General features: G+C 39.6%; 1 protein-coding gene across 1 annotated transcript in view; it reads right to left on the minus strand.

Annotated features, from left to right (window-relative positions):
• Positions 1-16892, minus strand: part of Zdhhc13 (zDHHC palmitoyltransferase 13) — a 38849-nt gene that overhangs the window by 13400 nt on the left and 8557 nt on the right. Inside the window, exons 3-10 of the mRNA XM_075952306.1 lie at positions 16103-16225; positions 14270-14347; positions 12563-12707; positions 11027-11091; positions 8526-8688; positions 8173-8298; positions 6831-6964; positions 3953-4053 (exon numbers count right to left, since the gene is read on the minus strand). Coding sequence (XP_075808421.1) covers positions 3953-4053; positions 6831-6964; positions 8173-8298; positions 8526-8688; positions 11027-11091; positions 12563-12707; positions 14270-14347; positions 16103-16225 — 935 coding nt within the window. The remainder of the gene's footprint in view (positions 1-3952; positions 4054-6830; positions 6965-8172; positions 8299-8525; positions 8689-11026; positions 11092-12562; positions 12708-14269; positions 14348-16102; positions 16226-16892) is intronic.

Consider the following 16892-nt stretch of genomic DNA (forward strand, 5'->3'; position numbering starts at 1 on the left):
TGTGTTTCCACTATAATAACTTGAAGACAAGCCCTAGAAGCATCACTGGCTTCCCTCTCCGAAATAAAGGGATCTGCACTTTAACCCCTCACGTGGAAGGCAGACAGATTCCTCATTTCTGTGTTAACCACGAACATTCTCCACCACCTTATTTTTAAAGCCACAATTACAGAATGTTCAAGACTCAACTTCGTTATCTCTCTTGCTTGTCTTTTCAGATTTGTTGAAAGACTTCACCTTTTCCTGAACCCAGGAACGCTCTCTATGGCTTTCAGAATTTCAAATACAGTATCTGGAGATGTGTTGGCGTCCCTTGTAAGCTGGTGGCACTACTGAAGATGCAGGGCTAAAGCCTGCTCCCCTACAGCATGACCACCTGGCTTCATCCCTGGGACTCTCCGCCTGTAGTCCACACTTCTGCTCTCCTTTAGCGTTACCTGACATCAGCTCATTCCCGCACTTGCTCAATACGTGCATTTCTTAATGGCTCCAGAGTGACAATGTCATTCCAAATGACATCTCCCAGCATGTGAAACTGGGAGGAGTGGTGCCATCTCTAGGGTAGCAGTAAGGCTATTCCTCACATACCAGTTTACTGGCTATGCTCCTATAAATAACATGCTTGCATTACTTACCATTTTCTCCAAAAAAAAAAAAAATAGAATTCAAGAGGGCATCACACGTTGGGTCTGTATTGTCCTTTGCCTGGGGACTCAAGTCCTTGTACTACTACACCAGAGCTCAGTCACCCAGTCACCCAATTCAGTGTAGCCACTCAAAGTTCCCAAGTCTCTCTTCCCTCTTTTCTTCTTCCGGTGCTAAGTATCAAACCCAGGGTTTGTGCTGGATCTGAATTCAATGTATAGCCCAGGTCAGCCTCAAGCTTTCCATTCTCCTACCCATCTCCCAAGCACTGGAGTCACAGACACGCATGCATGCATCAGCACAGCAAGCTCCTGACTCTCTGCTACAGACACACATGCATGCATCAGCACAGCAAGCTCCTGACTCTCTGCTACAGACACACATGCATGCATCAGCACAGCAAGCTCCTGACTCTCTGCTACAGACACACATGCATGCATCAGCACAGCAAGCTCCGACTCTCTGCTACAGACACACATGCATGCATCAGCACAGCAAGCTCCTGACTCTCTGCTACAGACACACATGCATGCATCAGCACAGCAAGCTCCCGACTCTCTGCTACAGACACACATGCATGCATCAGCACAGCAAGCTCCTGACTCTCTGCTACAGACACACATGCATGCATCAGCACAGCAAGCTCCTGACTCTCTGCTACAGACACGCATGCATGCATCAGCACAGCAAGCTCCGACTCTCTGCTACAGACACGCATGTGTGCATCAGCACAGCAAGCTCCTGACTCTCTGCTACAGACACACATGCATGCATCAGCACAGCAAGCTCCCGACTCTCTGCTACAGACACGCATGCATGCATCAGCACAGCAAGCTCCTGACTCTCTGCTACTTGACTTAAAAACTAAGTCATACCGACAGCTGACTGAAACCACGAGGGCTTTTCACGTACCCAGATCAGACTTTAGTACAGCCAGCATTGTAAAGGAAACACTCAGTGGTTTATCATTTCTTTACCAAGTCCTAATTGTAGCTTGAATCATTATTAAAGTTTTCTTTCCTTTCATCCAGTCCCTCTCATAAAAGCAAACTGAACACATAAAAGAGACCAACAGAAAAAGATCACTGAGTTGTCCCTAAGACACAGCGTATTATTTAAAAATAGCAATTATGTAATAATGGGGACTCTGCACAGCCTTTAGACATCAACAGTATAGGAATTCTTGCCGCCACTCCAAGAGCTTGGAACTGCTGTCCTCAACAAACATAAACCTGAAGTCAAGTAACCTGCCCAATGATACATATTAATAAAAAGAAAAGGTAATTCTTGTTAGTACAGTGGTGAGTGTCCTTGCCTATCTTGTGGGAGACTGGGGTTCAAGTCCCTGACAGGGAGGAAAGCCAGCCTTTACGCTGGAGCACTCAGGAGATGTATCTCAGCGAGTTTGAGGCCAGCCTTGTCACGACAGCCAAGTAGGGCAGCTAGGACTACAAAGTGAGACCGCATCTGAAATAAACAAAACAAGAAAAAGGTCCTGAAATTCAGAAGCACGCTGCCTGATAACACACGGGCTATAGGAAGAAGCCCCTGGTAAATCCTAACTGGCAGCCTGAGCAATGCAAATTTAAATATTTAGTTGAAGTCTCTACAAGAAAAAACAGCAGCAAACCCACAGGGCAGTTCCAGCAGTATGTAGCATTCATCCTGGAAAACACTACCCTTGGGTGAAGTGTGCCACCTACTGGTTCACATGATTTCCTAGCAGTATGGTCAAAGTGGTGCTTCAAGGTTCAGCACGTGACATATTCCATCGTGTGCATGCTGACATCCCCAGATTCTATCTAGTGTGAAAATCAATTCCCCTAACATAATATACCTTCACAAGTACCAAGTAGTTCTTAGTTACAGTCAAGTGAGAATTTCTTACACTGGGATTATATGTTTTGCTAATTTTTGATTCTGCAAAACCAAAATAATCTGGTGTGCAAAATCTGGAATAACTGAAATTGCTTATGTTTTAAAAATTATTCAAAAACCACCATTTCAAAAATTGCTCATTGACACAAAAGTATGAATCATTCCTTTTTAGTATAATGCCCACTGTCCCAGCATCTAAGAGCACTGGGTCATCTGTGAATGACGTAGTAGAAACTATGTTGTCCTAGGTGGTGATACGAAAGCCAGTGTTAATTAAAACCCTCATCAAATCAGTAATTACAAGACAAAGGTTAGAGGTAATTCTTTTAAAACCCAGTTACATCTATGGTATTTATGCTTTTCATTTAGGTTAAAGGAAAACAAACCATGTTAGAAATAATGAAACAGCATTAAAGGAGAAACATGGCATGACAGACCTATGCACTCTGAGAACTCATATGCCCACCCCATTTATTCCTGTGGGAAAGATTCTTAAATTTCCCTTTTGCATTACCTCGATAAATATTCTCTTCTTTCCTTTCAGAAATATTACCAGAAAGAAATACAGACACAGAAAGTAAGGCAATAAACTAAAAAGCACATCTCTTCCCCACACACTTCCGCTTTCCCTGGCACATAAGCAGTAATAAAACGGTCTCACAGGGAGGAGAGAAGGAAGTCTGGAAAGAGACAGAAGCCTGGACATGTTTACAATGTAAAAATGGATATCATCCAAAGAGCAACCCTCCTTCAGGTTTTAGGTGGCTGAATCTGGTCACCATCAAGAGGACCTGGGTCCCTGTCTTCATGGAATAAACATACTCACTAGACAGAAGATCTATTTGAAACCACATGAGTAGGCCATGAAAGAATAACGTGGGCCATGACTTAAAATTTTAAAAGAACCAAGGACGAAGCATGGTAAAGCACACATGAGGGGTAGTTTTCTGAGCCCTGCCTAACACCCGCTCAAAGCGCACTTAATGTTGCTGAGAAACCCTGCCTGAGCCACTAGCTCTGAATTGCTCAGCATTACTGAGAAAGCCATATTCCCCAATCTCTCCCACACAGCCAATTTTGGTACTCAGAAGACTTACTCATCAACGTAACTGCTGACTGAATTAAAAGAACCATCTGACCTTGAAGTATCTCAAAACACCCAACACATTGTTATGGGCTCAGGTAAAGCAATATACATTCTATTGCCATTCTCGAGGAAGGAAGGACACAGGAGACTAATGTCTGCACAGCACCAAGCAGATTTAACAGAAGCAACTATATTCAACATTAAGCTCAGTCAAAATTAATATGTGAGTGCAGACACAAGTTATAGCCCCTAGATTTTTTCTAATATCTAAAGTGCTAATAATGGCATTACTGATTTCGAAAGTAAAACGTGATATGTGTTTCATTTAAGCTTAAAGGATATCAGGAAAGAATAAGACGAACCAAGTCATAAATATCCAAAAAATGGAACTTAGCAGAAAGACTGTTGGTAAGTATACAAGGTTCTTGTAGCCAACCAAAAACCTGGAAAAAAGGAAACATAAGATGTTAGTGAAGTAAGGAATTGGTGTGGTTTCATGTCAATTCAGTTCTAACTCCCCAACAATAAGTCACCCCTGTTTAAATGTCAGTTCAATCTTTCACATGAGAAAACTGTACGATGACCTTCCAAAAGCACACATCCTAGTTCTTCTAAGCTATTGCATAATTATTTCATTTATAACAATACTTTTCCAGTGAATATTCAGTATTCCTTTTGCAATACTGTATTTTTCATGTAATTTTGAAATATTCCAAGACACAGACATTGAAATACGTGGAAATTCACCTTCGTGTCTAAGCAAGCTTTTGTCAAGTGGGCTGCCCTATGCTTATAAAACAGCGGTTGTACAAGCTGATGCATGAACTAGCGTGAGCAGTCACAACACGAAAATACACATCAGCTAAAATGTCACCATGGCACTAACAATCTCATTCCTACAGCAGGCAGCTAACGCTCTTGTGTAATTTGTTTAAAAGGCGAATACTGTAGTTTCAAAAGCAAAACATAAAAACGTATATCAAATATACGCTTGAAACATCAAGTTCAATATAGTTATCTTATAAACAAATATACTTTACCTAGGTACATCTCAGAATTTCTACTGGGAATGGCTAGTGGTGGGTTAAAAAAGGGGGGAGAGGTGGAAGCAAGGGTTGGCAACTGAGGCCTATGACAGAAACACCTGAAATTTTGGTTAGTTAAAAGGAAAAAAAAATGCCACAATGACCACAGCCATAATTAGGATAAAAGCCTATCTGAGAAGAACCAAAGACCTCAACCTCTGGCACCAGGTATATGTCTGGTAAAAATGGAATCTACTGGAACCTCCTTGTCTGAACTAAGATTTTACAGGGGATAAAAAGTGCACTTGGTCTAATAAAACAGTGCAATGAACTGCCAAACCCACAAGAACTTGTTATTTCTGACAGGTGACATAGAAGTCTGGACCAAGAAGCAATCGCCCCTCGAGCCAAATAACAACAGAAGCGTCCAGCTGCTTACCTGCGTGAAACGTAAACTCTAGAGGAATACGAGAAAACTAAGGCAGTGGACCAACCTGTCACGTGCACTTGACTCCTATCTGAAATGTATTCCCATGACAATCATGGCGGCTGAAGATATCAAACCAAAGCTATTCACACAATTATTTTTTAATAATTTGGATTTTAATAAACATTCAAATAATTAAACAAAATGTTCCTGTTGAGAGTATGAATTGCTAGGTAAGCCCTTGCTGCATCTTAAAAAAAAAAAACTAATGACTGATTCCTGCTAGTGTGGCATAAAGTGTATTCAAACATATAGTGAAAAATGAGTATTTTTAGGTCATGTTTTCTGAATCAGACAATTTTAGGTATTTTGCTATATTTTAGAAATTTGAGCTTTCACATTTAAATTCTAGTTTGTTTCCATCTAACTATCCTGGTCTTTGGGTGACAAAGTAAAGATTCCTGTAACACTGACTTTCTTATGACAGAAAGCAGTGCATGCTTATTCTAGAAGGTGCAGGCAGCAAAAGGTCTTGGACAGCACATTAGTCTCAGCCGGCAGGCTGCACTGTCTTCCAGTTCTTCCCTATGGATCCTTATCTTTACAGCTTGTCTCATTCAGAGAATGAAATGTTCAGCAGCAGAGACAAGCTTCTACTTTCGTGGGCTTTACATTATAGAGACAGTAAGATGGTGATGCAGCAGACCTGTGTCAGGACAGCCTCACAAGGGGTGGGGTCTGAACCCGGGGCCTAGGGACACCAGCAAGGCTCAGGGAACAAGCTTGTGTTCCAGAAGTAGAAAGAAGGTGAAGGGCAGTGTGGGGATGGACAAGGGATGAAAGCAGCAGGGAGGGAATCTGGTCTGTTTTTTTTCTGAGCATAACAGTTAAGTTTTAAGGGAGATTTTAACAAGAAAACCAGGCAGAAATGGATCTGCCTTGACTGTTAAGTGGGGGCACCCTGTAGGGATGAAGGCAGGAGAACAGCTGGGAGGCTTGGCAGGAATTATTTACGAAGGGCTAAATGTTAGGACTGAAGGCAAGGGAAGAATCAAGGATGCAAGGAACTCAAGGATGACACCCCCATCCGTGTGAGAATTGACATCTTGCCACTAAGGTGGGGAATGGGGAAGAGACTGGGATGTGACATGATTGGTTCCAAGTACAGATAGTGTACCAGACAATGTTCTGTCATGCATTAGTCATGAAGTGGGCATCATCACAATTATCTTCACTTAGAGATCGAGAAACTGAGGCACAGAGAGGAAGAACAAGTTGTTTTAGATCAGACTGGTATACATTAAAACCGAATCTGGATCCAGACAATGACTGACTCACTAGTACAATCCTGCATATTTCTCTGTGGGTTATTTTTAAAGAGAACTACAATGTATTTACTTTCATTATCTCCCCCCCCCCCGTCCCATTATATTAAGGTTGCTTCAATTAAAACCATCATGTGGAAAAATAATTAGTATAAAATGAATTTAGCAGTTAAAAGAGAAAAAAATGTGAAAAATGGGTAAAATGATTCAGGACATAAAATGGTAACAGAACTTTATCACTGACCAACTGAATGATACAGTGTGTGACCCACAATATTTATTTTTCACCAAATGTCTGCTTTCAGCCCAAAGCTGTACCACCAAATCTCGTTCTTCCTACCATCCTGAGGATGTTGTCACATGATTCAGTAATATTTATAGCTCAACATCAATCGGAGATTCCAGTTGACTTAGAACAGCCTTGCAAAGACTAATATACACACCTTGGAAACAGAGATGTCAGAAAAAACAAGGCTACTAGAAGACATCCTTTCAAAAGCCAAGAATCTGAATTGAAGTCCAGGATGTATCCAACGGCCCACAGGGTAACCACAGAGAGGATCAGCAGCAGGAAGAGCTATTGAGAGATTAGATTTTACAACTGTGGATCACACCTCCTAACAAGAATTAGTTCAGTACAAGAACTGCTTCCTAAGTACAGAACAAACAACCGAACTAGCAGATTTTCTTCAAATAGTTGTCAAATTTAAAAATATGATTCATTCATACACCTTAGAGATAATTTTATAAATTTTGCTTAATGACATTTTCCTTTTTCTTTTCCTCAAAAAGAAAAGGAGAGTGATAATAAAAATTAAAAGTTTCAAAAATAATTGAACATTGACGGGATGGGCCAAACAGGCGATTTAGTTTAGTAATAGAGATGGTCTATGCTGGAGAGAAATTTGGGGGCAGTCAAGATGCAAATGTCATTTAAGGGACGGATGAAGGGGTAGAAAAGTTTTCTAGGACAGAATCTTGGCATCTCTACTCCTAAGAAGTTGGAGAGTAACAGCCCCTTTCTTCACCCCAACTGAAAACTAAGCACAGTACTCACAGGGATTTTCTATGTAAAAATCTTGCATCTGTTAGAATTATCCTGCAATTGTAATTACTAATACTGCTTGAAAAGACACTATCATATTTGAGAAAAAAATTAATCAACCCAATACCCATTTTTATCATCGTGAGTTATATTCACAACTATGGTTTAGTTTTCTTAGCCATCTGAGAGAAAGCTGAAGTTCCTAAACCCTTTTTTACTGTTTTGCTTACTTTAAGTTCACAACACTATAGAGAAGAATTGTTAAGTTAAAAAAAGTTATTTTCAGTAGGAAAATAAATGTACATAAAGACTAACGGGGCTGGACGAATGTGGCCATTAGTGATGTGATGAGGTCACGTTCTAGTGACAAACTGACATGGGTATGGGGTAGGGCTGACAGCACACACTACCTAAGGAGATCAGAAGGCTCAGTCACAGGTGGGCAGGAGCAGGAGGCCAGTTCTGAGACCTCACACTGCAAATGTCTACCAGACACTGAACTGGGGGGTCAAGTAGGTGCCACTCTAAGAATCAAGCCCATTTTGCATTTCAATTGATTCCTTAGTAATTAGCAAATATCCATCAGGTAACTCATAGTTTGGGTGCCATCCACCTGAGAATTAATGTTATGGCAAAGATGTCATTAGCAGATCCATGGCAATACCATCAAAGTTTAATCTCCAGCCTCTTCTGTGGCCCTAGAAACAAAAACTAACAAAGACTTTTATCACACAGCATACCTCGCATTTATGTAGCCATCTCCAAAGTCTAAACTTTTTGTTCACTCTCCTCTTGGCTTCTGTTTTCAGCATGTGAATAATGAGCTGGTTTTTATTTTGTACAGCCATATCAAGAGGTGTTTCTCCCTTTAAAAAAAAAATCAATTATATTTTTACTTTTGGATATAGTACAGGTAATAAAACACTTTTTCATTAGATTCATATATTCAATACATTTATTCTAAGTGTAGCTATTATCGTTAATATTTATATTGTGGTATCTAAAATCCAAATGAATAGCTACCAGTGCATTAAATATCCTCCATCTTTGGCTGAAGAGATAATGAACTAGAAAAGCGAACACCAGGTCATACCTTAGCATTTTGGATGTCCAGGCTAGAACCAGCTTCCAATAGCTTATCAACTGCACTGACATTTCCTGACGCAACTGCCCAATGAAGCGCAGTGTTTTGATGTGTTTTGTCAACTACACTGAGAGAAGGATTAAACTTTAAAAGAAATCCAGTTGGTTCTGGCCTGTGTCAAGACAATAAAGGCATTAGTAGGGAGGAAGATGTGAGGAGAAAATGCAAGCAGAGAAATTTTAAGGTAGTCTATCAAGTAACAAGAAAGCATTCTGAAGAACAAGAATATTGGCAGCTGTACAAGTATCTTTTCCTCTTAAAAAAGGGGGCTATTGGCCGGGCGGTGGTGGCGCACGCCTTTAATCCCAGCACTCGGGAGGCAGAGGCAGGCGGATCTCTGTGAGTTCGAGACCAGCCTGGTCTACAAGAGCTAGTTCCAGGACAGGCTCCAAAACCACAGAGAAACTCTGTCTCGAAAAACCAAAAAAAAAAAACCCCAAAAAAAAAAAAAAAAAAAAAAAAAAAAGGGGGCTATTTTTATTTGTGTTTAGGTGTGTATATACATAAGGATGTCTGATTCCCTGGAGCTGGAGTTGCAGGCAGCTGTAAACCACTCTACAGTGATTTCTAAGCCAGAAGTCTGGTCTGGTCTTCTGTAAGAGCAGCAGGGGCTCTTAGGCACTGAGCCATCTCTCCAGCCCCAAATGTCTTTTACTTAAATACTCCGGGATTCAGAATTACATGATCATGCTCGGGGCAAATGATAAACTTGATAACCTCACGATCTAAATTAAACCTTATGCTGCTATAGCATGTGCAAACAGTAATAGCAAATGACCAGTTCTGTTCTAGTTACTAGCAGAGAAGAGAAAACAAACAAGACAGCTCTTGAATGGCAGCCTGCTGTATCAATGACATAATTTAGTTAGCAATTCAGAAGATAAGGAAAATTCTCTTCATGTTTTTGTTCTATTTAGTGATTAGTATTTTTAAGACTGTCAATTTAACCTTGGCTACTATTAAATGGTGTACAACCGAACACTAATTGCATGTCTTACTTGAGCAGATAAACTAAAAGCTACCTTTACACACTTTCTATTACCTACTAGGGAAAATAGGTGCAAACATAGGCCGGATATTCCTTTCCCAAAATACTTGGAACCAGAAAGGTATCTTGTATTTTCTTTTTGCTGCTCATCCTTAAGGAATAGGATTTTAGGATATCCGTGAGACCTTAAGGATATGCAACAAATCTAAACTTAAATTCATTTGCTTCATATACATCTTATATATAGTCTAAAGTTATATTTTTAATGATTCTTTGCATTATGTATGGTATAATAAGGTATCATGTTATCTAAATAATTCAGATTTTGAATATTTGGGACTTAGAATTCCAAAATTAGTAATGCTCAACTTATACAGACATTATATTGTCTAAAAAAAAATAAGATTTTAAACATTTAGGACTTAGGATTCTGAGATTAGGAATGTTCACCTTTTACTTCCTAAAATATTATTAGTAATATTTTAGGAAGTGATAAGCTAAGCCAATCAGTGGTGGTGCATGTCTTTATTTCCAGCACTTGGGAGGCAGAGGTAGGCAGATTTCTGAGTTCAAGCCAGCCTGGTCTACAAAGTGAGTTCCAAGACAGCTGGGGCTACAAAGAGAAACCCTGCCTCAAAACATACATACATGCAAATAAATGAAAAAGAAAGTGATAACCAAGCAAACAATTCAATGAAATATTTTTTCCTTTTCTCCCTTTTTTAATCATCAATACTTTCCCTTCTTTCGGGAGATCTACCCAGTAAGAATAAGATCTGACTTTAATTACTCTATTAGCGCTAAGAATATTTCTAGTCAAATGCTACCTGTGACCCCACTGCTACCCAAAAAGAAGACCAGAAAAATGGTCCTCTAACAAGGCCAGCTACAGCAAGAGCTGTGTCGAGGACAAGCAGACCTGGGGATTCAGTACAACGCTGGAAACAAATTGATAAGGAGAGAACTATAACACGCATGTGTGTACAAAGAATGATGATAGCTGGACCACATGGTGGGCATTAAGTAAATCTGTTTATGAATATGTATCCGATCACATCCTGTAACAGACTCTTGTCACACACCAGCTCTATCGGTGTCTTCAGAGTAGTCAGCAATAGCAGAGAAACTCAATTTCACTGCTGTCAGAAAAGTGAGCTTATCATAGAGATTTATGATTGTGAGAACATTTAAATCTGTCATCTTTTCAGGTACAAAAGAAGAAATCAGTCAATTAATAAGCATATGCTAAGGAATATCAACTCTGTAAACTTTCAAACTTTTCATCAAAGCTACCAAGAGAAAACAATGTCCTTCAATGGTGCATCTTAAGTATAGACAGTCATGACCGTGTGTAAAATCTTCAGCACGTACTAGCAACTCACAGACCAAGATACTTGAGATTATATTTACAGAAAACTTATAAGGACCAAGAAGCAGAATGAAGGGACCCAGTAACACTCACCCAATGACTTTGTAAGCTGATAGCATGAGAGGCGTCTGGCCATTGACATCTGTCATATTCACACTCTAGTCAAAAGGAATCAATTAGCAAAACTGTGAATATAGTATAAAAAGTTGCACTTCTTAGTAAATAAATACTTTAACACATTCAGCCCATCACTGCTCTACAAAAATAGTTCAAATATCATTTAAGTTAAAAACAAAAAAAAAAAGATTGCTTTTACAGGGTAAAAACCCATAGAAGAAGGGCTGGAGAGATGGCTCAACGGTTAAGAGCATTGCCTGCTTTTCCAAAGGTCCTGAGTTCAATTCCCAGCAACCACATGGTGCCTCACAACCATCTGTAATGAGATCTGGTGCCCACATCTGGCCTTCAGGCATACACACAGACAGAATATTGTATACATAATATATAAATAAAAAACAAGGAAGAATCTGAATATATGATATAAAGTGTTCTATGATGCAAAAGGAAGAGAAGACAGCTGACAGTCACCATCAAATATGACACAGAGATCTAGATGACATATGATTTAAACCTTGACACATGGATTCACACTAACATTCATCCAATAATAGTGAATTACCTATCTTTAGAGTCACTTTTTTTGGGGTTTTTTTTTTTTTTTTGCACTTGCTTCAAACAGTTAAACAAGAAAAATTCAAAACTCTTTATATTTTCTGGAAGAGAAGGAAAAGGGAAATCATATCCCAGTAAGGACACACAGTCCTTTCACACACAGTGGCTGTCATCACGTCGAAGAGTCTAAAGTACTGAGGGTTCTCAAGGCCCTGGAGAACCAGAACTTGGGAGAAGCACAAAGGTCTCCTCCTCCTCCATCTTCCCAATATGAAGCACGGGAGGAGGCTATAATTATTCTACTTCCCTGGGCTGTCTGAGAGAAAGTGCTTATAGAGGGAGAACAATCAATCCAATGGCATTTGTGCAAACACGCTTTCACACCCATTCCAGACAAGACTGCTAACACATAAACCACCTTGCTGTCAGAGAGCACACTCCATCCAGCAAGCACAGCTCACAGCGAAACTCCCACGGCTGACAGCCTATAATTTAACCTGTGCTCTGAAGGACATCATTTTCATGGAATTACTCAGAGAACAATAAATAAGATGCAAACATTCAAACTGGCCTCCCATGTGAGTCCAAATAATGAAAGCAAGCGATGGGTTAATAGTGATCTGACTACCATTTCTACACTCAAGCAAAAGAAAAATACAGGCTTTGAGGTCATGTTTCTGAAAAACCCTGAAAATTACTGGTCTCGTCAGAAAAACTATTACAGGCTTACAAGTTTCAGAAACATTAAATGATGCTGAGCTAAAATAACCTGTCTTTCCCCCTTAATGTAGTCAAAAACCCCAGTGCTGAACAGCTAGGTTGGCTTACCAAGGTTAATTCTGAGTATGTGAACATCCATTAACTTATAGCTTAAAAGTCAGAATAGATTAGGGCCAATAACCTTCCCGATACCTTCACACCACACTACCTGGAAGATAGGAACATTTCAAAACGTACCTGTCCCTTCGAGATGAGATACGCTATGATCGGCATGTGCTGAAACAGGACAGCCAGATGAATGCTGCTGAACCCCTCCCCATCAATTAGAGTGGGGTCTGCACCATGCTGGAGTAATAATATGACCATAGGCAAATGCCCTTGTCTGTAAATAGAACAATTGTAAATTGTACTGCGTTCTGAGGAAGTAGAATTAATGCAGAAAAAAAAATATCCAGGAAGAAGCTACATTTCGACATGAGGGATTCTGGCTGGATGAAAGAATGCTCTCCAATAGGAAGATGTTTTAAATACTGGCAGTTGTACATTTTTATTAATGTTTAGGTGTGTATATACACATGCGTGCAAGCCAGAAGAGGCCAGAGCAGGGTGTCTGATTCCCTGGAGCTGGAGTTGCAGGCAGCTGTAAACCACTCTACAGTGGGTTCTAAGCCAGAACTCTGGTCTGGTCTTCTGTAAGAGCAGCAGGGGCTCTTAGGCACTGAGCCATCTCTCCAGCCCCAAATGTCTTTTACTTAAATACTCCAGATTCAGAATTACATGATCATGCTAAGGGCAAACGATAAACTTGATAACCTTACATTTTAAATCAAACGTTATGCTGCTAAAGCATGTGTCAACAGCAACAGCAAATGACTAATGCCAACAGTGGAGCTGGTTCAGAAACTAAAACATAATAATACGCTAGAAATATAAAATTAAGTATAATTATCAGTGTAATTGTGAAAATGTTAAGAACCATATATATGTTTATAAACCATATTAAAAACCATATACATACAAAGAACCATATATGTATATGATACACACATAGATACATATATGTACGTATATCTCCAAATGTAACTCATTTTCATGTAAACTAACAACATCAGCAGGTTGAAGTAGAAGAGTAACCCTTGGGTTCTTCAAAACTCTTGCCTATGGAGAACAGATCCAGTGCTCTGCTTTGCAGTAACAACTAACTGTTCATTTCAGTTCCAACCTCACCAAACAGAGTGGTCAGGCAGAGAGACTCCTTCCCTCAGAGTCATAGGATCAGTGGATCACACAGCAAACGGGGAGGCTAGATATCATAACTGTCACGGTCAGCCAGCCTACTCAAGATCATCATGCATCAACTTCAAAGGCGTTTACCCATTTGATCTTAAATATACTTTACTTCTATTCTGTGAAAAATAAATCTCTTTATTCTATCTATCTATCTATCTATCTATCTATCTATCTATCTATCTATCTATCTATCTATCTATCTATCTATCTATCATTTTTGTGTTTTCAAGACAGGGTTTCTCTGTGTAGCCCTGGCTGACCAGAAACTCACTCTGTAGACCATGCTGGCCTTGAACTCAAGGGATCCATCTGCCTATTGAGTGCTGGGAATAAAGGCCTGCATCACTACTGACTGGCAAAATCAATCTGAAAGGCTGCAGAGTGAGTTTACAGTTGAATTACTGCTTTAATTCACACAAACCAAATAGAAGAGACGTTCATTCCAGTTTCGAAACAGAAATTCTAATATATTTGAGTCTGATAACCATACTGCAGCACAGGGCCAAATACTAAACAACCCTTCTGGAAACGTTAAAACAGTACTTCATTTTGAAAAGAGGAAAGAAAAGAAAACCATTCTCCCGCCTGCAGCTGAGGTTGAGACCTGCCCCCACAAGCCACACAGCTTAATGTCAGCTTGGGAAGACATCTTACCGGATGGCCCAGTGAAGAGGAGTTGAATTTAAATCACCACCCAACTGATCTATCACAGCACCTTTGGAAATATAAAACCTGTTAAAAGCAACGACAATAAGACATGAAACTTAAGATTCATACTGAGAAAGAAAAGTCCTTCCTCTATCTCCCCACCTGCCCAAGACAAGGTCTCATGTATCCCAGCTGGGCCTCAAACTCGCTACGTTGTAAAGATGACCTGAACTAACTTCTGATCCTCCTGTCTCCACGTCCTGGGTGCTGGGATTAGAGGTGTGCATCATCACATCCAGTTTCCATGTGACACTGGGATCCAACCCAGAGCTCTGTGTCTGCTAGGCAAGTACTCTACCAACCCAGTCTAACTTTTTCTCAGCACTATGTTATAAAACAAAAATTAGAGTAACTCTCCTGAAGGGCCCAAATCTACAGAAGTCTCAAAAATATGTAGGCCAGCAGCAGACAACTCTCTAGTGAAACAATAGTCCATGTATAATTATTTCTGCTATAAATAGCATTCCACTATCACCCACATAGTTACAACACATAGTAACTTCCCTGAACATCTTAATGACTATAGTATTCTTTTAGCTTCAAAAGTGGAAAGAGAATGGTGAGATTTTATCATTTTTAGCAGTTCATAATTAGAAGTAGCATGTGAGAAGGATTTTTTAAAGTAGCAAAAATGAATTTAAAATCATTTTAGACAAATTAGAAATGTTTAGATAAATTTTGAATGTTCCATTTTTTTTTTTTTTTTTTGGTTTTTCAAGACAGGGTTTCTCTGTAGCTTTGGTGCCTGTCCCGGAACTAGCTCTTGTAGACCAGGCTGGCCTCGAACTCCCAGAGATCCGCCTGCCTCTGCCTCCCGAGTGCTGGGATTAAAGGCATGCGCCACCACCGCCTGGCATGAACGTTCCATTTTTGAGAACACAGAATATGGGGTACTGCTACATTGAACCTATAAGGTAATAAAAACAATTTTCATCTCTAGTTTAGAGAAGTTTATTTTCTTACTTTAAAGATATGCTTTTAATATCACATTATCTAAAGAATATACCATGAGTTTGTCTGTTGGTATGATCTGTTAGAAGATTTTAAACTAATAAATTTAGTTCTTTAGGCCTCAAGGATTTTATACATATAGTCCTCTGATAAGACCATGTACACTCAAATACTCACTACCCACTGCCATTTTACACACTAAAGTAGAAATTGTTATACCAAACTGTTAGGAAGCTCCACCCAGCCCCTCTCCTCCCATTCCAGACCCTGTCTGTCCCTGAGAAAGTCCACAAATGGTGGCTCCTTCCCCAGAGGGCATTCAAAGCCCCCTCCTCGTGGTTTCCCCTCATGGTTTCAGTTTTTCCCTTGGGACCACTCGGGATTGCTTTGCTCAGATTAAAAACCTTTCACAAACAACAGGTAGGCAGCAGAGCATTCTTTATAAAGAACTATATAAACCATTCCATGCTCACTTCAAACGTATTCCACATTTAGCTTTTCTCAAAGTTTAATTCTCTACCTATCTATTCCTCCTGCTGCTAGAACACAAAACGTTTCAATGCTTTTTCCAGAATCAGCTTCTCTCCTGAGACTGATGTAATGCTAGTCCTTGTTTTCAAAACACATCTGCTTTTACTTACTAGCCTTTATCTTTATGATGGGTCCCCTTTATGATGGTCGTCTTCAACTCTATAGTAAGACTGCATACTCCAGGTACTCATTTACAATAGAAGACCATAGGTGGCCCAACTCATACAAAAAAACAAGACAAGAGTGAGTTCTAGAACCACAAAGACCAGTTTACATGCGCACAAACCCCCATCTTACTTTACAAGCTCCAGTCTGTTGTTAATGGCAGCCCAGTGAAGAAGAGACACATTTTCTCGGTCTGGTTGTCTGACATCATATCCTGCTTCTACCAACTCTTTACATCGTTCAAAAATTCCATATCTTAAATAAGAAAAAGAAAAGTATAGTTAATACATTATAATAATTTTATGTGTAAAATTTCTTCCCTTTATCATGACCTTTGTTTTTTATTTTTATTTTAAATCTACACAACTCTCTAATCAAAGGTAAATACAAAGTCCCTCAGTATCCTTAGAGGAATCCCCGCAGATGCCAACATCTGTGCATATTTAAGTCCCTTACATAAAACAGTGTCATATATAATAATTATGCATATCTTCCTACATACTTAAGTCAATTATAGGTTACTCACACAATATAGATGCCACGTAAACAGCTGTCATACCATATTGTATAGGTGACCAAGACGAAGCTTTACAATTTTATGAATGTACAGTACGAGTGCTGGTGTAGTATTTCTTGAAAACATTTTGAACTCAAGATGGGTTGAAACTATGCTTACTTAACTTCACAAGGGAGAATTCTTTGATATGGTCCAACTCTAATTAATGCACAAAGGGAACATAATGCAAAGCCAAACAAAAGTAAGCTCTGTGTATGAACTGATGGATTAATCCATGTGGAGCTGAAACAGACTTTCTTAAACTTTAGTCCTCACACCTGTCCCCTGCAATAATTACACTTGTCTAAGTACATATCGTGTTGGCTCCTGACTTAATCTTTTTTTTTTAATCCAAAATGTGTTTAT

This window comes from Microtus pennsylvanicus, chromosome 18, assembly GCF_037038515.1.
Source record: "Microtus pennsylvanicus isolate mMicPen1 chromosome 18, mMicPen1.hap1, whole genome shotgun sequence".
NCBI classification, from domain to species: Eukaryota; Metazoa; Chordata; class Mammalia; order Rodentia; family Cricetidae; genus Microtus; species Microtus pennsylvanicus.